At 58.0% G+C, this 21154-nt stretch overlaps 1 protein-coding gene across 16 annotated transcripts in view; it reads right to left on the bottom strand.

The window, feature by feature from the left end:
* The window catches only part of DYSF (dysferlin), a 104429-nt gene extending 83759 nt beyond the window's left edge, over positions 1-20670 (bottom strand). For 7 of the 16 annotated variants that reach the window (XM_055713924.1, XM_055713934.1, XM_055713970.1 and 4 more), the window contains exons 1-22: positions 18337-18475; positions 16136-16191; positions 15266-15357; positions 12103-12208; positions 11315-11429; positions 10972-11165; positions 10687-10815; positions 9931-9993; positions 9689-9739; positions 9567-9597; positions 8802-8917; positions 8461-8587; positions 8035-8138; positions 7085-7153; positions 6964-7007; positions 6733-6815; positions 5125-5166; positions 4347-4462; positions 3929-4042; positions 3237-3414; positions 2396-2520; positions 1332-1438 (exon numbers count right to left, since the gene is read on the bottom strand). In XM_055713924.1, the coding sequence (XP_055569899.1) occupies positions 1332-1438; positions 2396-2520; positions 3237-3414; positions 3929-4042; positions 4347-4462; positions 5125-5166; positions 6733-6815; positions 6964-7007; positions 7085-7153; positions 8035-8138; positions 8461-8587; positions 8802-8917; positions 9567-9597; positions 9689-9739; positions 9931-9993; positions 10687-10815; positions 10972-11165; positions 11315-11429; positions 12103-12208; positions 15266-15357; positions 16136-16191; positions 18337-18430 (2156 nt within the window). In that variant the 5' untranslated portion in view covers positions 18431-18475. Of the gene's footprint in view, positions 1-1331; positions 1439-2395; positions 2521-3236; positions 3415-3928; positions 4043-4346; positions 4463-5124; positions 5167-6732; positions 6816-6963; positions 7008-7084; positions 7154-8034; positions 8139-8460; positions 8588-8801; positions 8918-9566; positions 9598-9688; positions 9740-9930; positions 9994-10686; positions 10816-10971; positions 11166-11314; positions 11430-12102; positions 12209-15265; positions 15358-16135; positions 16192-18336; positions 18476-20567 lie in introns of those variants that run through there. The other 9 variants (XM_055713943.1, XM_055714007.1, XM_055714014.1 and 6 more) reach the window with 3 other exon arrangements.
* Between the last annotated feature and the right edge of the window lie 484 nt (positions 20671-21154).

The raw sequence follows: 21154 nt of genomic DNA, 5'->3' as shown, positions 1-21154 counted from the left end.
CAGCACCTCCATGACTTCTCCTTGGGCTTTTCAAAGAGCAAAGGGGACAGAAAGGGAGACCTAGGGCTTGGCAGCAAGCCCAGCACCATCTCCCCAACCTTAGCTGACTGGCATAAGCCCAGGCAAAGAGTGGCATGGTCCCGCAGGTTGGTGGCTGTTGTGGAAGGGGTCAGGGACAACTGGTTCCAGTAGGTTTGATGGCTTAAGTGACAGCCAAGAAAACCAAATTCTCCCTCTCTGCTGAGGTAAAATACTAAGAATCACCACACAAGCTTGGTGACCAAGGACATCTACCTGACACAGCCACCAGTAGCCACCAGTGGGGTGTCCAAGGCCAGCACAGAGCTGCCTCCACAGCTTGGCTGCTATCCACCCAGCTCCTGAGGCAAGAAAGCTGCAAGAGGCACAGCAGCTCTCTTCATTCCCCTTGGCAAGGGCTTGCTGGGGCTAAAAACACATCAACTACTACGGCCCTTCCCCAAACAGATGGCATGGAGCTGCTGCAGGGAAATTGCGTGGCCAGGCATGGGCATGGGCCAGGACTTGGAGCTCATCTTCATGGGCATACCTGAAGGGGGAACCACGGCCCGAAGACCCTGGTGAGGTCAGCCCCTGAAACAGCTTCCTGAGAGCCGAGCTGTCCTTTGGATAAAGTGCCATGGTCATATTGTAGCGATGCTCCCTGGAGCGGGTCCTCATCCCCACGAAGAGCAATCCAGCCCAAAAAAACAGGCTACAGGGAGGGGAAGCCCGTGGCACCATGCCAGCCTCCCTTGAACGCATGTTCAAGTGCTTAGAAAGGCAAAGCAGCAGCAGACACTGGTGGTGCCGCCCACAGGGATGGTGGGATGGCTGTGCCATCCAGCCCTGCAACATCCCTGTCCCCCAGTCCAGCCGCTGGACACAATACCCATGCACAGCTGAACAACCCCTTTGGGTGCTCTGCATGGGTGCCTCCTACGTGGTGCACACAAGACTCAACCGGGAAGCCCCATGGGTGGCTCCTCACTCCACAAGCCCCACCATCCCTCTGGCTGGGCTGGCCTGGCTCCGGCTCCTGCCCCGACACAATGCCACTCATTCAGGTGAGCCACGCTGCAGCCCTTGCATGAAGGCTGGAAATTTATGACTTGCCTTAAATGTCACCTTTTCAACTCCGTGCCTTGGCTCAGCAACCTTTGAAGCAAACATTAGCAAATGACTGGCGTTTTTCAGAGGGGGCGGGGGGGGGGGAAGTAAAAAAAAAAAAAAAGTTGACCCTTCCAAAATAAATAAGTGATCTCACAATAAATGGCATGAAAAGGCTCACATTCAAAACTGGCAGAAAATACCTGCAGTCAGCAATGACGTCATCCATCAGCTGGGCACCCAGGGCATCCAGCTCACTTGGCAAGCGGTTGGCCTTGAGGGCAAGTTGGACCTTCTCCAGGTTCGCTTCCTGCATGATAGGTGGGGAAGAGGAGCTGCACAGCGGGGAACCCCCTGGCACCCAGCTCCACCCCATGTCTGGGACCCTCCCAGCCAGTGGCCCGGGTTGCTCCTCATGATGAGAAACTCCAGCCTGGGTCCCAACAGGGCTCTGCACCTCCAGGTTTGCTCCTGTTGGAGCTCCAGGGGAAACAACAGAAAATACACCAAGAAATCCCAATAGCTCAGGAGCTGAAGGAAGCACAGAATTATAAAATGGTTTGAGTTGGAAGGGACCTTAAAGCCCACCCAGTCCCACCCCCCTGCCACGGGCAGGGACACCTTCCACCAGACCAGGTTGCTCCAAGCCCCGTCGAGCCTGGCCTGGGACACTGCCAGGGATGGGGCATCCACAGCTGCTCTGACACTTGTGCCAGCGCCTCGCCACCCTCACAGGGAAGAATTTCTTCCTAATACCTGATCTGAATCTCCCCTCTTTCAGCTTGAAGCCATTCCCCCTTGTCCTATTCCTACATGCCCTTGTGAAAAGCCCCTCTCCAGCTTTCTTGCAGCCCCTTTAGGCACTGGTCCCCCTGGAGCCTTCCCTTCTCCAGGCTGAACCCCCCCAACTCTCCCAGTCTGTCCCCACAGCAGAGCTGCTCCAGCCTCTGACCATCTCTGTGGTCCCCTCTGGCCCCACTCCAACAGCTCCATGCCTCCTGCACCTGCATCAATAGGCAAGTGGGTGACAGCAAAGTGCTGCGTTTTACACACAACCTTGTCACCCCAGTGGGGATGAGGGTGGTCCCTTCCCCTCCACGGGCTGAGCAGGGCACCCAGGACACTGACAGAGTTCCCCTCCACAGCACAAGAGTCATCAAACCCCAAAACCTAACCAAGCCTGGAGGTGGCCTCTGTCCTCTCCCTGTCCCCCCAGGCAGGATGCATAAAGGAGGTAGACAATGCCCCTTGCCACCGTGGCACTCACCAGCCTGTCTGCTGCATGGTGGAGAAGGTTTTGCGCATCAGTCCGATAGCTGATATCTTCCCAGTAGGATGACAACACCACCACAGGCTTCACATTGCCCCAGGGCAGGTAGTAATACTGACAACCTGGGGAGCACAGCACACTGGTGAGCTCATGGTATTGGAGTGATGTGGGACCCCACTCCTCAGGACCAGAGCAGAGACGAAGGGGGGCATGTATCTTGGACAGAAGCACATCTCTGGGGCTCTTCTGGAGCAAGAGGATGAGAATTATGTTCCCCAACCCCATGTGCAACAGAGCAATGCACACCAAGGTGCAAAGGGAAGTGCATCAACCTCCACGGCTGCAGCAGTTCCTGCAGAGCATTGAGGACAGAAACTACAACAACCACCCCAGTGGGGTGAGGACTTCTCATGCCAGAGCGAGAGACCCGCAGAGGCCAGGGAAAGGCCACCCCAAAGCACTGGTTCTTCCTTGAAGAGAAACAGGCACTGTGAGTGCCAAGGAGCTGCTCAAAAACCACTTCAAGCCAGCACTGACCTGAGAGAAATAGTCCTGGCTTCCCCACTCCTCCCTGGACACGTATTCCCCCTTCACAGCATGGCTGAGGTTGGGCAAGGATCATCTGGTCCAACCCCTGCTCAAGCAGGAACATATTCCCCCTTCACAGCATGGTTGAGGTGGGCAAGGACCTCTGGAGATCATCTGGTCCAACCCCTGCTCAAGCAGGGTCAACCTTGAGCAGGTTGTCCAGTTGAGTTTTAAATAACTCCAAGGATGGAGACTCTACACCCTCCCTGGGCAGCCCATTCCAGTGCTTGGTCACCCCCATATCTCTCACCATCAAAGACGGCCCGGCTGTACTGGGTGGTGGAGGCCAAGGGCAGGCAGGTGTTGTCAAACTTGTTGCCATAGTTGCCAATGCTGACCTCAAACTGGATGGCATCATCCACGTCTTGGAGCATGGTGGCCGAGTAGAAGGCAGCAAAGAGGGAGTACTTCCGACGGCGCAGGTACTTCTGCAACGGGCACAGGACTGTGTCCACAGGGAAGACACCACCACTGCTGTCCTACACACAGACCCTCCACTACCCCGGTGTACACCAGCTCAGTGAGGCCTCCAAGATGGAGAGGTTTATTGCAGGGAAGAAAAGCATACATTGCAGCAAGGGAATCTGGGGTGTGATATTTAGGAAACACCTGACAAAGGAGGTGGCTAGGAACTTCCATAAAAAATGCAGTTTAAACTTGAAGGAACGAGCAAAAGGAGCACATCTGCAATAGTGCTGGAGTTGATGCAAACCTCCCACCCCTCCATGTTCACCATGGTCTGCTCGCCACCATGCAGCGAGCTCGATGCCTTGGGATGGAAACGCAGCAGGAGACACCCTCCAGGAGCTCACTGACCACTCCACTGCTCATGGGACATCCACCCCCCAGGACCAACACCCACACCCCTTCTGTAGTGCCCCACATGCCAGAGGGCCAACCCCAGAGCCCACAAGGCGGGGTACCCCACGGAGACCCTGTTACCTCTACCCGCAGGATGTCATCCACAGAAATGTCCTCCACCTTCTGCTCCACATGCTCCACCAGTTTGGTCTCCAGCTCCACCAGGATCCTGCCACGATACGCGACTCCCTCGCCCTTGGGGTAGACCAGGGACAGGCGTCAGGACCCCCATGCCCCCTCCCCACAGGCGAGCTCTGTCTTTGCTTTCAATGGGCTTCACGGCAGATCAGGCAAAGTATTTCTGCAAGCACTTCCAAGGTAGAGAGCACTTGGGCAGCGGCGCGGCATCAGGAGGTGTTTAGCTAGTGGGAATAGCCAGCGACAGAAAATGCAGTGCAAGCTCCTAGTAACAAAGCCGGTTTGGGTTAATAGCAGCTTTCTTTTGGCAAGGAGAAGTGGTAGTTTATTTTAGGTTGTGCTGGAAAGAAGCCAACGTCACCTTTCCTAAATTGAGCGTCTCGTAAGGGTCAGGGAAGCCGGTGAACTCCCGGGGGCTGCCGTAGAGGTTGATATAGCAGGGACCGAAGGTCGGCAGGAACCCGAGCCCATCATCCACTGGTGACCGCAGGGAAAAAGAGCTGTTAGAGATTCCCGAAGGCACCTCGGGGACATGTCCCACAGGGCTTTGCTGCAGGACCATGGGGACCACACACATGCGGCTGGAGGCCACAAAAATGCTGCAGTTTTCAACCCCTTTGAGTCCTACCACCACTTACCTTTTTTCAGGGGAAAGACAAGGTGGGGCTGTGTGGGGATCACAGAGCTTCCCAGTCCCAGGAAGAGACCCCAGAGAAGGGGAGCATCGCTTTGCTGGTGCGAACCAGCACAGGGGATTTACACCAGCCAAAGAGCTGGCCCCATGCTCCTCTTAAGGCAGTAAAAGCATGCTTGGAAAAGAATCACTTGTTTTTATAAAATGTCGAGCAAAGGGGCAGAAATCACTTGCAGGGTCCTGCCCTAGGCTCCCAAGCCAGCTCTGCACAGCTGGCTCAGCACACAACACACATAAGGCTGCAAAGACATCACTGCCCAACAGGGACACCCCAAAACCGCTGTGGGGTTGAGCTGGAGCCATCCCCACCTCCCACCAAGGTGCCCAGGCATGACGCAGACGGTTCTGCCCCAGCTCCGGGCAGCATTCCAGCCCTGACAGCAACTGAGCCAGCGAAACGATTACCAAGCAGCGACTGCAAACCGAGAGGCTAAGGGGGACGTACGGTCTGCGGCTTTCAGAGGCTTCGCGAGAGCAGGAAACTCATCTGAGGCACAAAGAAAAGGAGAGAGGTTAGGAAAGGCTGGCAGAGGAGCACGGAGGGTTATGGGAAACGAGGGTGGATGCTCTCATGGGCTTTTGGTGCTGACAGAGAGACAGAGAGAGAAAGGGGGAGGCTGTTACACAGCCCTATCGCCCTCCCAGAGACCATAGGATTGGTGTGGAAGAGGAGGATCTGAGCATCCTTGCAGGATGCTCCATGTGTCGCAAAAGCTGGATGGAGCCACAGTTCCCCAGCACCTCCTCGAGATCAAGTGGTGGTGTGTGCTGGCAGACCCCCTGCAGCCTCCAGCACCTCCTCCCTTTCTGGCCTCTCTCTCTCTCTGGACCAGCCCAGAAACTGCAGTTTAACTGGGGAAGAGGAAGGCTGGACACACAAGCACCACAGTGGAGAACAGTGCTGCACCCCAATTCCATGCCTGCATGCACTGGGAAGGGCACAGGCTGCGGGGCACGAGCTTCGCACCAGGCTCAAGCCCTGGTAGCTGCTGCCAGCTTCATCCATCGCCCCTACCGCGTGGGGATGCCCATGACGGGATGGGGGGTTGCAGGGCACCCAAGAGTCTCAGAGATGCACAAAGCAAAGGGGGCAGAGCGAGGGGGTCCCAGTGGGGTTGCACATGCCACCAAGCCGTTAGCAGTGGGAGACGCTCATGCAGGTTAGGGTAGTCTCTGCTCCTGGCCCTGCCCTGGTTCTCAGCAGCCCCACAATCGTGTCCCAGCTCCCTGCCCTCCCACTTGGCACAGGTGACACAGTCAGTGTCACCCAGCCCATCCCTGCCAGCACCTCTGCAGTGGTCCTTTGCTTCGGAAAACCCCTGGGACTTGCAACAGCACTTCCTCAGCACAAGCTGGCCTGAACCCCCATCCTACCTCGTGACAACCACTATATGCCACCTAAAGAGGAGCCACTAAACAGGGGCACACACAGGTGGGACATAGCATCTTCCAGCAACAATGACACCACTGCCTGCCAACAACCACACAGGGGATCACAGCCACCTCCGCACAGCAACGAAAAGAGGAAGCAATACCTCTGGCACACCATGGTCCTGCAGCCTCCCATCCCAACACCCCTGGGAGGAGCTGAAGATCACAGAATCACAGCATGGTTTGGGTTGGAAAGGACCCTAAAGCCCATCCAGTCCCACCCCTGCCACAGGCAGGGAAACCTCCCACCAGCCCAGGCTGCTCCAAGCCCCGTCCAGCCTGGCCTGGGACGCTGCCAGGGATGGGGCATCCACAGCTGCTCTGGGCAGCCTGTGCCAGCATCTCGCCACCCTCACAGGGAAGAATTTCTTCCTAATGTCTAATCTAAATCTTCCCTTTTTTTAGTTTAAAAAGATCCTCAAAACAACAAATCAGGAGGGGCCAGGTCCAATCAGAAAAGAGACCGCAGGACAGAGCATCCCCCAGCACCGCGTCCTGGTGACTGTGCAGGGACCATCGTGGCCATGACATCCTCCAAACCAACACCAGCCTCCAGCCGTGATCATGCAGTGCTCCTCCATGGCCATGCACCCCAAATCGTGTCCTGCTGCCCCCGGCTTACCCTCTAGCTCCCCACCAGGGGCTGAGATCTTGGACATGCAGAGGTAAGCAGTGCCGATGATATCGTTGTGCGTCAGACGGTCCCTGCAACACAACCCGTGATGCTGTCACACCGTGGAATGGGGAGGGGGGATTCCTGTGGGGCCTCCCCCTGCCTATCCTGCTCCTCCAGCTCTGCTTTGCCCACAGGCAGGCACAGGGAGCCCCTCCGGTGAGCCCTCTCCCCACTCACCAGTCGGTCACCCGGATCCTCATCTTCTCGCACATGGAAGGGAACTGGGAAAAGAGGTAGGGAAAGGAGTGGTGAGCTGCGTGGGGGTGGGGGGGGTGCTGGGGGGGGCACCCCCACTTACCATCGCTGGCAGCGTCAGGCACTGGTTCCACTGCGGGTTGGCGTTCTTCTCCAGGATCCTCGAGTAGAGCTGGAGATGGGAGATGGGGGGTGAAAAGTCAGTGCTGCCCCAGTGCTCACAGCTCACTTCAGAAAAGCAAGGCTGCCACATGCCCTATCCACGCAGCTGGAAAGCCTCAGGTTCCCCAAAATACACACTCCATTCGCTCTGCATCGCGTTGGTAAACCCCTCTGTGCAGGAGGCAGAGGATGCTATGGGCTGCTTGGGGATCTCACTCCCACCCCCCACCCTGGGACCACCAGAAACTCACCCCCTTCCCACTGTGGTTGCTCAAAATAATGTCCCAAGCCCCTGGCACCACCCCAACACTGTCCCCAGGGAAAGAATTATGGGCAGAGGAGACTCTGAGCCCTTCAGTGCTGCTGCGGATCAAAAGACAAGCAGCAGCTCCTGGGCATATTGCTGGAGGAGACCCGGATTCAAAGGGAGCAGGCTGCGGCTCTGCAAAGCCAGCAGAGCCACCTCCACACCCTGGCTGGTCATGGGGGGACATTCAGCGGCACTGGGGACAGCCAGCCGGCCACTTCAGGCAGTGCCAAGAAGAGCAGCACAACCCTCCACTGCTGCAGTACCCGCCCTCCCCCAGCAGCTCGGCCTCCCCGTCCCCATTTTTGATGCAACAGCACCACGAAGAGCCCAGCAAAGAAACTACTCCAGTGCAGCCCGGCACACCGTGTCTGGTGGCACCGCTCCTGCCGCACACACCAGGACAGGGCTGGGGACATGAGCTGGGCTGCAGCACGTGTCATTGCAGAGGGAAAGAAAACCAGGTGTGACAAGGACTGATGGGACCTTTGCAAATGCTCCAGCAAAGCACCAAATTTTCCCCGTGCACGGCCACCATCCCAGCCCCAGGGACCCGGAGGAGCTGCCCTGCTCTGGCTGCTCACCGTCTTGCCTGCAAAGCTGACTTCCACGAAAGGATCGACCAGGTTCTTCTTGTTGCTCTCGAAGCCAAAGATCTGCCTGACATTGTCCATGACGGCATCATCCACTGGGAGGAGAAGGAGATGCTGAAAGCTCACGGAAGTGCGCAGCATCTGGACGCCCCGGTTCCAGACAGGCTGCCCCACCAAGCAGGCTACGCATCTCCATCAAGCCAGGTGGGGACGAGCAGGAGGGTAAAACCAGTTTGCACCAGTAAGAGACTTATCTCCCAGTACATTATGGCTGAGCAGTATCTGCAAGGCCTTTGGATCAAGGCTATGGATAAAGTTTCCTTAACTGTGACTCTATCCCTCTCCAGCACGTTGCAACACGCTGCAATGCCAGGGGCTGGACCTGGCACACTCCTGCCCAGCAAAGGAAACACTTACTCTGGGGCAAGTCTTCAGCTTTGAAGATTTTCAGGCAGAAGTGAGCTCCTCTCAGGGTGACCCCGGTGGGGCGCAGGAGGTTGCCCTCGATGTCTTCCTTGTCTTCAGAGACCTCCTTCTTCTCCAGCTGCAGGACAACAGGACAAGAGGAAAACACTACCCATCTTCCTAAAAGTCCTGAGATGAGCAGCAAAACCCCAAAATCCCTGCACCTAGGCCCCAGAATGGAGAAAGATCAAAGCTGCAGCTTCCCTGGGAACAGGCGTGAGGTTTGGTGGCCCAGGGCAGTGGAAAGTACCACGGGTGGAAGGTCCCCCCACCGCAGCCAGGGTGGTACTCACAGGAGCTTCATCTCCAGGCCCCAGCACAAACAGGCTGACTTTCAGGTAGCCCTTGGCCCCCGCGGAGAAGTCCTCTGGGTCAGAAAGCAACAGCCATTTTCTGAGGAAAGCATGTTCTGGGAGAGAAAAGAGATGGAGACCTACGTGCTGGTCCTCACATGGGCAGGGAGATGGCTCCAAGGATGCCATTGGGTGTTATTTTTGATAATAAATACTACATTCCTTTTATACAGAATAGAATAGAATATAGAATGAAAACAGAATGGAATAGAATGGGATGGAATAATGTCAGTTGGAAGGGACCTACAATGATCATCTAGTCCAACTGCCTGACCGCTTCAGGGCTGACCAAAAGTTAAACCACATTATCAAGGGATTTGCCTTATAGTTCTCCATCTTTACAGCCAAAATTACCAAGTTGTTCTCTGCAGTGATTAGGGTAGGACATTTTTTAGAAGCATTCTTTTATCTTCTTTGAGATAAAATAATAGTTAAATGATAAAATAATGAGCCAGACTCAAGACAAAAAAAGTGAACTGGTGGGGCTTTCTGCCAGCGAGTCGGTGGCACAACGACACGAAAGCCTGAAGGACACATGTCTCGGGAAAGGGAAGATAAATGGGTGGTGGTGATGGACATAGGTTCATACATGGGAGAGCTGTGACGTGTGTGCATTTCCTGAATTTTTGGCCCCCAAAAAAGTGTTTCCCAAAGCAACGTCCCACAGTGACCCTGGCCCAGACCCCGACTGCCCGCTGTGCTCACTTGGCTCGGAGTAAATGGTCTCGACATCCATCTGTGTAATAAATGAAAAAGAAATGCCAGTGTTCACCCTGTGGATTAATGAGGCAGAAAACAGGGGAAGAGAGGGGAGAAAGTGGCCTTACCCGAAACTCCCCGATCACCGAGTCCGTCCGGAAAGACCGAGAGTCCACAACCTGCAGGATGAAAATAAGGAAAAACAGTAAATCCAGCCCAAATCCTCCTAGGATGGAGGACCCCGCTGCATGCCCGCATGAGAAATAGGGGGATGTTTTCCAGGGTGCTGCAGGGAGGGGAGACAGGGCAATGGCCCCAGGCATCACCCCAGCCCTCCCAAGGGGCAGGACCAATGTTTTCTGAAGCTCACCGTGATGAAGATGGGTGTGTCAAAAAGTTCAGACGGTGACTCGAAGACATTGAAGAAGAAGGTCTGCAGGGAAGAGGGGTGAGGGTGCAAGGTGAAGGTCTGCCCCAGCCTTCCCCACCAGGGCTTGTCCACACCTCCCATGTCCCTGACTCCGCAGGCTGGAGCCTCTTCCCCTCCGGTTAGGTGAGACCCTACCCCGTTAATAGCAACAGCCTCCGAAGGGGCTGTGCTGGGTGACTTTGGTGCACCTGGGTGAGCATCGCCCTCCGGTTTGCTTTTGCAGGGCTGGTTTGCAAAAGCACATCCAGACCAGTTCCCCTAGAGGGTATCCAAATAAAGCACAGCTGCAGGTTGAAGCAGGCTTTGGGGACATCCCAAAAGGTGGGATTGAAGTCCCCAGCCTTGTCCCCAGTGCAAGTCGCCTGCAGCTCTCTAAGCATGCCCATCCCTGTGCTGCCCAACCCTGTGCAGCCCTGCCCAGAACATGTCACCAGGATGCTACCAGCAGCTCTGGGACACAAGTCACCTTGGGAAGGTGACCAAGACAAGCCCTGCACAAACGCAGGGGATGCTGCCCTGCCGAAGAGCTCGCTGTGGCTTCCTGCTGCTGTTGCTGCTCTCCCTTTACAGTCTCCATCACCACACCCCAGCCTCTGGGCTGCACTGGAATTTCCATCACTCAGGACCCCAACCCATAACCTTTCCAAGCCTTTCCTGGTGCCCCCAGCCACACTTGGAGCAGGGACCAACCCTCACCTCATCAAAGAAGGGGCTGTTGCCTTTGCGTATCCTCGTCCTCTTGGTCTGCCCAGTGGCCGTCACCTTCACCACAGGCCTGATGTTGACCCCGGGGAGCTGCCGGCCCTCAATGACCCTCACCCTGATCTGGGATGGGAAAGACGACAGGGCAGGGGTCTATGGGCTTGGTCCTACCCTGGGATGTGCACCTCAGGGGGGCACCTCGCAGGTGATGAACCCCCCATAGGGACACACTGGGGGCACACGAGGAGGGGGGGTTCAAGGGGAGCATCTCATCCCCACCTGGAAGTCCTGCGGCTTGTTGGATAGAGGCTTTTTGGGTGAGCTCCTCCTTCGCTTCAGCCCCTGGACATGGTGCACGGGGGGCTTGCGGGGCAGCGAGGGCAGCTCAGACCCCGGTGGCCCCGAGGAGGAGGAGGGCTCAGTCTCATCCCCCGTCGCTGCCTGATCCTCTGTCTCCTCGTCTCCAGTCGTCTCTGCACAGGGCGAGAAGGGAGATGAAGGACTGAGCGAAGTGGGGCCAGGCATCACAGAACCGCAGGGGGAGGGGTATAGCTGCAAAAACTGTGATGCTACGGCGGGATGCATCCCCGCCCTGGTGTCACACGTGAAGATTTCTCGTTACCAGTGACCGTGTCGGGCTCAGCAGTGGCCGGTGCTGGCTCAGGAGGGGCTGGTGGGGGAAACAGGGGGACAGCTCCTGGTGGGGGGATGTAGGACACCTGCAGGATGAGAAAAGCCTGGAAAAAAAGAAATAATTGTTATACAGTGTCCAGAAATGCTCTCCCAGGGTCTGAGCCTCGATGCCAGATGCCACCCATGATGTTCTGCCCAGACATGGAGGATGCAGTCGAAACAGCCGCAGCAGCCAGATAAATACCGGGAAAAAGGGATGGAGGAGGGGGACAGCAGGGAAACGTGCCCCAGGGCTCATGGGGTGCAAGGTCCCAGCACTGTGGCCACCCAGCCCCTATCCCGGTAGATGGCAGCCCCAGGCTGGGTTGAGCCAGGGCTGGATTCTGGGAAGGGAGTGGGAGGGAGATGCTGAGGCAGAGGCAGGGAAACCCTCGGGGAGAGGGGAGCTGCGGAAAGGGAGATGCAAGATTTAAGTGGCTGCAAGGGGTGGTCCTGGCGCTCCCCTGCAGAGCCTGCTGGACACCCAGCGGGAACATCCCCGTCCCGTGGCTACACAGCAGGGACATTGCTCACACTGGTCTCCAACTGGGAGCTGCAACTGGCAGGGGCATTGCTCACACTGGTCTCCAACTGGGAGCTGCAACTGGCAGGGGCATTGCTCACACTGGTCTCCAACTGGGAGCTACAGCCGGTAGGGACATGGCTCAGACTGGTCTCCAACTGGGAGCTGTAGCTGGCAGGGACATGGCTCATACTGGTTCGGGCGCATGGACTCACCCCAGTGCTCTGCTTCTTGGTGTCCAGCAAGGGGAGGTTGTAGGAGGCTGCCAGGCTGGGGGAGGAGAGGACATCTCGCAGGGGCACTCGGGCTTCTCCCAAAAACCTGGGGGCAAAGAGCACCAGGGACATGGGCAGGGGAAGGGGCTGAGGAGTTGCAGATGCTGCCAACCCAGCACGCACCACCAACCCACAGGGGAGGGGCAGGGGGGGACACTTGCTGGCAGCTGCCCGAGGGGACATTTGGTGACTCAGAGCCAGCCCAGATGAAACAACAGGGGCAAGCATCTCCAGGGGCTTTGTCCACTTTTTAGCAAGGAAAAGCATTAAAAGTCCACACTGAGGCACCAGGAGCCCCAGCCCAAAGCGCTGATGGATCTTCCTTTGCCAGCGGAGAAAGCAGAGCTGCTAGAGGCAGGGGTTTCCCCAGGGGTGGGTGAGATCCAAGCTGGCGGCCAAGGCTGGTATCCCTATGCCACCATCATCCAGAAGGATTTTAAACCACCATAAAACCGATTTTCCCCTACTGAGTTTCAGCATCTCCCTGGTGCTCCACTTCTGGTCAACCCTTCCTGCACCATGCCACCTCCCACCCCAGCCAGCAGTGCCAGTTCCCCCACAAACCAGGGCTGGCTGCAGAGTGGGACCAGTGCTGCTGCCCAGCTCCTGCCACCCAGAGCCAGGAAAGCCCCCAGACCACTTTTTCCTGTCCTAACAGCACGACAAGATCGTGGAGCAGATCCTCCAGGAAGACATGTCGAAAGGCATGGAAGGCGGGGAGGTGATTAGAGATGACCAACGTGCCCTCGCCATGGGCAAATTGTGCCTGATTAATCTGGTGACCTTCTACTGGCCACATCAGTGGGCAAGGGAAGAGCTACGGATGACATCTACCTGGACTTCTCGAAGGCCTTTGGTACGGTCTTCAAGAACCTTCATAACTCTAAATTGGAGAGACACAGGTTTGATGGATTGATTGTTAGGTAAGGAATTGACTGGATGGCCGCTTCTGAAGAGTTACAGTCAATGCCCAAGTGGAAACCAGGAATGAGTGGTGTTCCTCAAGGGTCCATAGTGGGACCAATAATATTTAGTATCTTCTCCATGGACATAGACAGTGGAATTGAGTGCACCCTCAGCCACTTGGAGATGGCACCAAGCTGAGTGATGCAGGTGATTCACTCAAGGGAAGGGATGCTGTCCAGAGGAGGGACCTGGAGAAGCACAAGAAATGGGCCCATGTGAACTTCATGAGGTTCAACAAGGCCAAGTGCAAGGTCCTGCACCTGGGCTGGTGCAATCCCCCACCCCAGCACAGCTGGGGGGATGAAGGGATGGAGAGCAGCCCTACCCAAAAGAACCCGGAGGTGCTGGTGGATGAGAAGCTGGGCATGACCCAGCACTGTGCGCTCGCAGCCCAGAGAGCCACCCGTGCCCTGGGCTGCATCCCCTGCAGCGTGGCCGGCCGGGCGAGGGAGGGGGCTCTGCCCCTCTGCCCTGCTCTGGTGAGACCCCCCTGCAGCGCTGCCTCCAGCTCGGGGGTCCTCAGCACAGGAGAGATGCGGAGCTGTTGGAGCGGGGCCAGAGGGGACCACGGGGATGGTCAGAGGCTGGAGCAGCTCTGCTGTGGGGACAGGCTGGGAGAGTTGGGGGGGTTCAGCCTGGAGAAGGGAAGGCTGCGGGGAGACCTCAGAGCACCTCCCAGTACCTAAAAGGGGCTGCAAGAAAGCTGGAGGGGCTTTTCACAAGGGCGTGTAGGAATAGGACAAAGGGGAATGGCTTTGCACTGAAAGAGGGGAGATTCAGATCAGTTATTAGGAAGAAATTCTTCCCTGTGAGGGTGGCGAGGCGCTGGCACAGGCTGCCCAGAGCAGCTGTGGATGCCCCATCCCTGGCAGCGTCCCAGGCCAGGCTGGATGGGGCTTGGAGCAGCCTGGGCTGGTGGGAGGTGTCCCTGCCCATGGCAGGGGTGGGACTGGGTAGGCTTTAAGGTCCCTTCCAACCCAAACCGTGCTGTGATTCTGTGACTTCAGACAGCAAGCGTTAATTGCCAGTCACCAGGTAATTGCCCCATTTGGGTATTGCAGCGTCCATGTGGGTGGTCAGGCTGGTATTTTCTCCCAAAGGAAGTAAAAGCGAAATTCCACTGTCACCTTTGTGATGGAGAGGGGACCACTCGCAAGAGCATCTCAGTCCCCATGGGTCACAACGGAGTGGCTGCTCCCCACACTGGTAGACACCATCTCCCTGTGCTGGGAGCCGGAACCCTTCTCCCATCCTCCCCTCGCTATTTATAAAGACACACAACGCCACCGAACTGGACCAGACCCAATTTCCACCTCCGCTGGCCTCCAGCCCAAGAGCAAATCCAGCATCGGCTCCAGACATGGAAATGGTATACTTCACGCCAGGGCCATCCACCCCATCCCAGCCAGAGCAGGACAGCAGGTTCCAACCCTCCGCTGCCCAAAAATAACTTCCTTCCTTTATTTTTTATCCTGTGCAAGCACTGATCCTGACCAAAGGAGCCCGACATGCAGACGTGGGTTGCCGGCTGAGTACCCCGGGGCTGGGGGCGGCATCACCACCTGCTCTCACCCTTCTTCCTAACGCCATCACTGCAAGGAGGGAGACCCCAGATCCATGGGGAAACCTCTGCTGTCCCTGGCGTGAGGGGCACCAGGAACTGCTGTGAGAAAGGAAACCGCCCTGGGCTGTTTGTTTTGCAAACGCCGCCCTTTCCAGCTCTGCCGGCACAGCATGCTTGGGAAAGGAGCTTGGCTGCCGTCTCACAAGTCCCCAGCCAAGTGCCCATCACCATGGCCTCACAGCACCAGCACTGCTCCTGGGACAGGCAGCTGTGCTGGTGCGACAGCCCGGGGGCGGTGGTGGGCACAAGGGTCCCTTATGTGCTCCTGGCCCTCAAATACTGTTTTTTTCTCCCCAGCCCTTGAGCGAAGCAGCCCAGAAATGCAGCTCTCGCCTCCCACCAGCCGCCACCGTGGCAAAGGGCAGCCGGCACTGGGGTGCAACATGCGGAGCCAGGGAAGAGCCCAAGCCCCCTCCCCAGCCCTGTTGTGCAAAGCCTTGTGCATGCACAGGCTGTGCTGGTGGTGGGAGCAGGGCAGGGGGCTCACACCCAGCATCTGACCCAGAAACCCACCTGTTCCGCCCCACAGTCTCATGGTCTTTCACAACGACGGTCAGCTCAGCACCCGGGTCCAGGGGAGTTCCCTTCAAATCCCACTCGAAGCCCTGGAAGGGATAAGAAAGGAGCCAGGGTCAGTGGCCAGCCGAGGCCACGATGCTCAATGCCAGCTTCCAGCGGCTCCAGCACCTCCGGGGTCTTTTGAAAGTGGAGAACCAAAACACCAGACCCATTTCACTGTCACTATACTGACAGCACAAGTCTCAGCACTGCACATGCCTGGAGCAAAATTTCCCAGCAGACCCACAGAAAAATGATGCCCCAGGCAAACACCTTCCCCTCATCATGGATTAAATGTGAAGGAGCAAAAAACGGGAGCTGGCACACAGCATTTCTGCACCAAAACAGTGTTAATTGCTCACCAAAAACCCTTTTTTTTTTTAATTTTGAGCCATGTAAGAACAGGTCAGGGTTAGAAGGAAGAAGGTTCGTGAAAAAAATATCCTCCCCTGGGCCAGACTGATGAATAAAACACACTTGTTTTCCCTTTGAGCTGCAATATTTTTAAACAGCTTCTTTTAATGTGCGTGCCTAGCCCCGATAAGATCTTGATGGAAGGGGAAGAGGCAGGAGCAAAGGGCTGCATGGAGCTGGCTCAATTCCGCTCCTCTGCTGCCCAGAATCTTGGACATGAAGCTGTCCACGGTGGGGTGATGGGGACCGACCCCAACCCCCTCCATGAGGTGACAATCCCGGGGCATCACCAGGTCCCCCAAGCCCCTTGTGCCTGGGTCACCTGGCTGGGCTTGCACCCAAGTCCCACAGCACCCTCCATGCCCAGGCTGTTCCCTGTGGGGATGGGGACAAGGATGGAGACACACTCACCTCGTTCCATACGGGGTTCACGTTGTTCTTGATGACTTTAGTCCTCTTCTTCACACCTGCAGGAAGGAACACAGACAGGTCAGACCAGCTTCCCTGCCTAACTGTGGGGCAAGACCCCAAAATTAAACTCCATCCACCACATGCATGTGAGGCTGGAAGCCTCCAGTGATACCCGCAGCTCCCAGGAGCAGGATTAGGCCCTGCTCCTTGCACACATAGGCTCTGGAGCCCCACTTTGAGCTCCAGCCCTGCCACAAACCTTGCTGGAAAACCCTGAGGGAGTCATTTCAATGCACCGTGCCTCAGATTCCCCATGAGCAGGGCGGAGAGGAGGCTCCCAAAGGCTGCTGTGTGGGATTTTGGGCTGGAAAATGTCACAGGGGACCCAAACATCCTCCTCCCCCACACCAGACCTCAGTACAGTCCCAGGCAGGTTCCCCTGTGACCACCAGCTGGATGCCTGCACACTGAACAGGCTGGGGGGGGGCTGGCCCACTAACATCCCCAAAAGACGCAGATGGGGGTACTGTCACCTGGTCCCCAGGTGTGGGACCGCAGCCATTCCAGGGCGCAGAGTCGGGCAGCAGCAGTTAAAAGCAGCACAAACCCAACATCCTGAGGAGCCGTGGTGCTGGGGGTCTCCAGCCCTGCCAGAGCAGCCCCCCACAACAGCTGCACCCTGAAACCGCGACCTTCACATTACACTGAAAACCAGCCAAACGCCGGCCCCAAGGGGCCACATCACGGGAGGGACTGGGGGAAGAGGAAAAGGAAGAGCCGAACAATAGCGGTGACTCAAACCCCGGGGGACACCAGCCAGGCGCCCTGCAGCGCCCTATAGATATATATAGGTACCCCAGGCTGTGGGTATGGCACACAGGACTGACGGGGAGCCTGAGGCGCTCATTCAAAATATTCTCCTTTTTCGTTGTTGTTGTTGTTTTCACATCACTAAATGAATCTTTTCCTGTTTCAGATTTTAAGATTTCTCTCATTTCAGATAAAAGATTTCCAGTCTCTTCTCCATCTCCCAGCCCGGAGCTGGAGTGGCCGCGGGAGCCAGGCTGGGGCCGGGGGCAGGCAGAGCTGCCATCGCCCCAACACGGCACCTCTGGACAATGTCACCGAGCCTGAGAGATAACACCCTCGATGTAAGGCACGTCTTCTGCTTATGCCTCATGCCTATGGGATGCAGAGCCCTGGAATTCCCCCCACATTCCCAGGACTGTGATTTGGCCACCAAGAGCTGCTTTGCACCTTGGCGGGGGATGGATGGAGCCCACTCTGGGCGAGCACCCAGCACCCACGGTGGGGTGGAACACACGAGGGGTCCCGGAGCCGGCAGGGAAGGGGCTGGCAGCAGCACCATTCCTCCCACCCACCCCACACAGCACAGGAAAGGCTAGGTCAGAAGCCACTCATCCCTTTCCTTTCTTTATTTTTTTTTTTTCTAAAAATGGACATTTTCCACCACCAGGAAATGGCTGTCAAGAAAGAAAAAAAAAATAGTGACATCCTCATGTGAGGACTTTCGAGGTGCAAATGCAGCGCTCCCTTCCCCGACCTTCATCCTCCAACACCCACAGCAATGCCATAACCCCCTAGATAAAGCTTTCTTTTTGTCAATCTCATATTATTAATTAGAAGACCTTAACGAGAGCAAAGTACAAGAGCGACTGAGAGCACCCAAAGGCGCGACACCCTGCAGCAAAGCCAGGTCCTGCTCTTTGCCGCGGCTCACCCCCTTTTAGATGCCGTGACACTGGGTGGCAGTACTAAATGACTGTTGTCGTCCCCCAGGAAAAATCCCCACCGAGGCAACAGCATTTCTCACTGTCCCCCACAACCCTGCACACCCCCAAAATCACGGAGGAAGAGCATTAAAAATCACAGTCCACCCCAGGGACCCTGGGATGCATCATGCGTGTCAGCACGGGATGCATCAGAAGGTGGGGATGGAGGGGGTTACGGTGCACTGGGTAGTGGAGTGGGCAATATGGGTGAGGGGGTGGAATTTTGCAAGGATTTAGGACAAGGATGGGGTTTAGCAAAGCCCGGCTTCTGCGGGGCATCCAGCCAGGACATACATCCTGGCCGGGCGCCCCGCATAAGCCGGGCTTTGCTGGAGGAAGCTGTAAAACCAAACAAGAATCTAGCAAGGCAATAATCCTGCCCACTCCCAAGATTTGGGGTCCCCTCACCTCGGAAAGTCAGGCTGGCCACAGGGTCGCTTTGTTTGTCCCCCTTGTCCAAGTTGGGGAGGTGGCTGGCTCGTTGGAGCAAGCAACGCAGCATGGCTGGACGATGGAGCAGGGCACGGTGAAGCCAAAGAGGGCTCGGCCCCGGGCACGATCCGGCCCCCCATTCACCGCCTCCCACCCACCCCCCATCCCCACCCCCCGGCGGCCGGAGGAGCTTGCCCGGACGGCGACACGGAGCGCCTCAGCGCGGTGGCTCCCGAGGTTGCAAGAGGCGGGATGCTGCGAGCCACGGGGCTACCAAAGACGCGGGAGCCGGGTATGCTGAGAGACCCGGGGACGGTGAATTAAATCACCGGGAGTCAGGGATGCTGCGAGCTCCCGGAGTGGTAAATAAATGAATGACACCCAAGGATGCTGCAAGGATCCGAGGATGCCCGAGCACCAGGATCCAGGGGTACTGCAGGCTCTGAGGATGTCCAAGAACCGGGATCCGGGGATGGTAAATAAATTAGTGACACCCAGGGATGCTGCAGAATTCGAGGATGGCTGAGCACTGGGATCTGGAGATGCTGCAAGCCCCTGAGATGGTAAATTAAATCATCAGGACCCAGGGATGCTGTGAACCCCGAGGACGCCCAAGCACCAGGATCCAGGGATGCTGTGAACCCCAGGGATGGTAAACAAATCACCGGGATCCAGGGATGCCCTGGGGATGGTAAATCACCAGGACTGGGAATGCTGCAAGCTTTGGGGTGCTGTGGGACCTGGGGGTGCCTGAGCATGGGGCCCCAAGGACGCTGCAAGCCCTGGGGATGGTGAATCATCCAGACCCAGGGGTACTGCAAGGCCCAAGGGTGCAAAAGCACAAGCTTCTGGGGATGCTGCAAGTTCAGGGTGACCAAGTACCTGGACCAGGGAGCACTGTGAGCTGCAGGAATGCCCAAGCAGTGGACCCTGGGGATGGAACACCTCCGGGGATGCTGAGGCAGCAGGATGTGGGAGATGCCACACACACACAAGCCCCTGGTAACACTGGAGCACTGGGACTGTGGGGGTGACACACCACAGGGCTGCAGAGCATCAACACCCTTGGGCTGAGCTGACACCAGTGGTTGCGGGGGACACATTCCTGCTGCCACCCCCTTCCCTGTCCCCAGGAGCAGAGGCAGGGATTGTCCCTCTGTCACAGGGAGGGAAAAGCTGGTGCTCAGCCCGGTGGGCAAGAGGCTTCCCACAGCCATGACCACAGACAGGGACACTGTGACAGTGGGGCAGGGACCTCTGTGCCACGAAGGAAGGTCACAGTCCCCCCCAGCCACAGAGCCAGGCACAGCTGCTGACACACAGCCCCAAAAAGGTGCTTTTTCACCCTAAAGATATCCAGAGCATTATAAACAAGCCACGAGGGGCCAGTGGGTATCTCAGTCTCCTGCCACCCCTCACGGGGAGGGTTTGGGAGCCAGCCTAGGCTGGCTCCCCTGCGGCCACTGCCACCACCCAGGGGACCAGGGACAGACAGCGGCCCAGCACTGCCCCCCCCTCCCGCACCCTGCCCAGCCCCGTCATCTCATGGGGAGCCACGGCAGAGCCCCCCGAGCCCGGCAAAGCAACAGCTCAGCCGTGGGGTGCCGCAGGATAGGGCCCGCTGCGATGTGGGTGCGCTGTGAATGAATCCCCGGGCAAAGGGACCCCCCCCCACCCGGCCCAGGGAGAGGGCTGGGGGGGGTCAGAACTGCGGGGGTGCAGGCAGAGGGGTGGGGGGCCAGGGAAGTGGGTGTCCGGCAGGTTCCCAACATGTAACCAGCCCCACGCACCCGTGGGACCCTCGCCCATGGGGGTCACGGGCAAGCGTGGCAGCACCCGCCTGCCCATCAGCACTCCCAGCGCCGAGCAGAGGCCAGAAATAGCCCCGGCTGGCGGGTGCCGTCACCGCTCAGCTATGCCCCCCCGCGGCTCTGCCCCCCTCTCCCCCTCAAGTAAGGAAGGATCCCAGGGGGGACTCCCCACGCATCCACTCCGCACAGAGCAGGGGGGCAACGGGACCCACGGGGGTGGGGGGCTGCGTGCACCACACATTGCGGGAGGGGGGCGCATCAGATCGGGGCGGGGCGGGCACGGGATGGATGAAGACGCAGGACCCCACCCCACCCCTTCCAGCACCGTCCCCGCCGACTGGACAGAACCCGATGCAACCCCCACCACCCCCCCAACGCGACCCCCCCTCCCCGCACCTCCGAAGCCGGCGGAGCAGTAGGCATCGCTGATGTCCGCGTCCGGCGTGCGGACATTTTCCGCGTGGAGGATGAAGACGCGGAGCATCGCTCCGGCCCGGCCGCCTCCAGCCCCGCCGGCCCCCGCCCGGGACCCACCGCCCCCCTCCCCCGGGACCCGCCCCTCTTAAAGGGGAACGGCTGCGGCCGGGGCTGGATGCGGCCCCGCAGGCGGGGCAGCGTGGGGGAGACCCCACACACACGCTCCTTGGGGCGGCTGGCAGAGCCCCCGGAGGATGGAGGGCGGGGGGGCGTTTAGGGCTGGTCCCCCCCACCAAGCAGCGGGTTGGGGAGCCTCCAGGTGCAGCCCCAGCCCCTCACCCTGAGGCCAGGGCCGGGGGGTCAACATTAGCTCTGGGGTGGGAAAGTGGGCTCTGCGGGGGAGCCGAGGGATATTCAGTGTCAACCCTGCGCCACCCCTCAGCCGGGCACAAAGCTGGGTCCCTCCCATGAGAGCAAACTCCCAGCCCGGGGGTGCCGCCGCAAGCAGTCCACCCCTGCGCTGAGCAGCACCCATGGGTGGGGGGGGACCCTCCCCACGTGCCGTC

Source organism: Falco cherrug, chromosome 1, assembly GCF_023634085.1.
Source record: "Falco cherrug isolate bFalChe1 chromosome 1, bFalChe1.pri, whole genome shotgun sequence".
Classification (NCBI taxonomy): Eukaryota; Metazoa; Chordata; class Aves; order Falconiformes; family Falconidae; genus Falco; species Falco cherrug.
The sequence above is the reverse complement of the archived record's forward strand: the minus strand, read 5'-3'. Positions and strand labels throughout refer to the sequence as shown.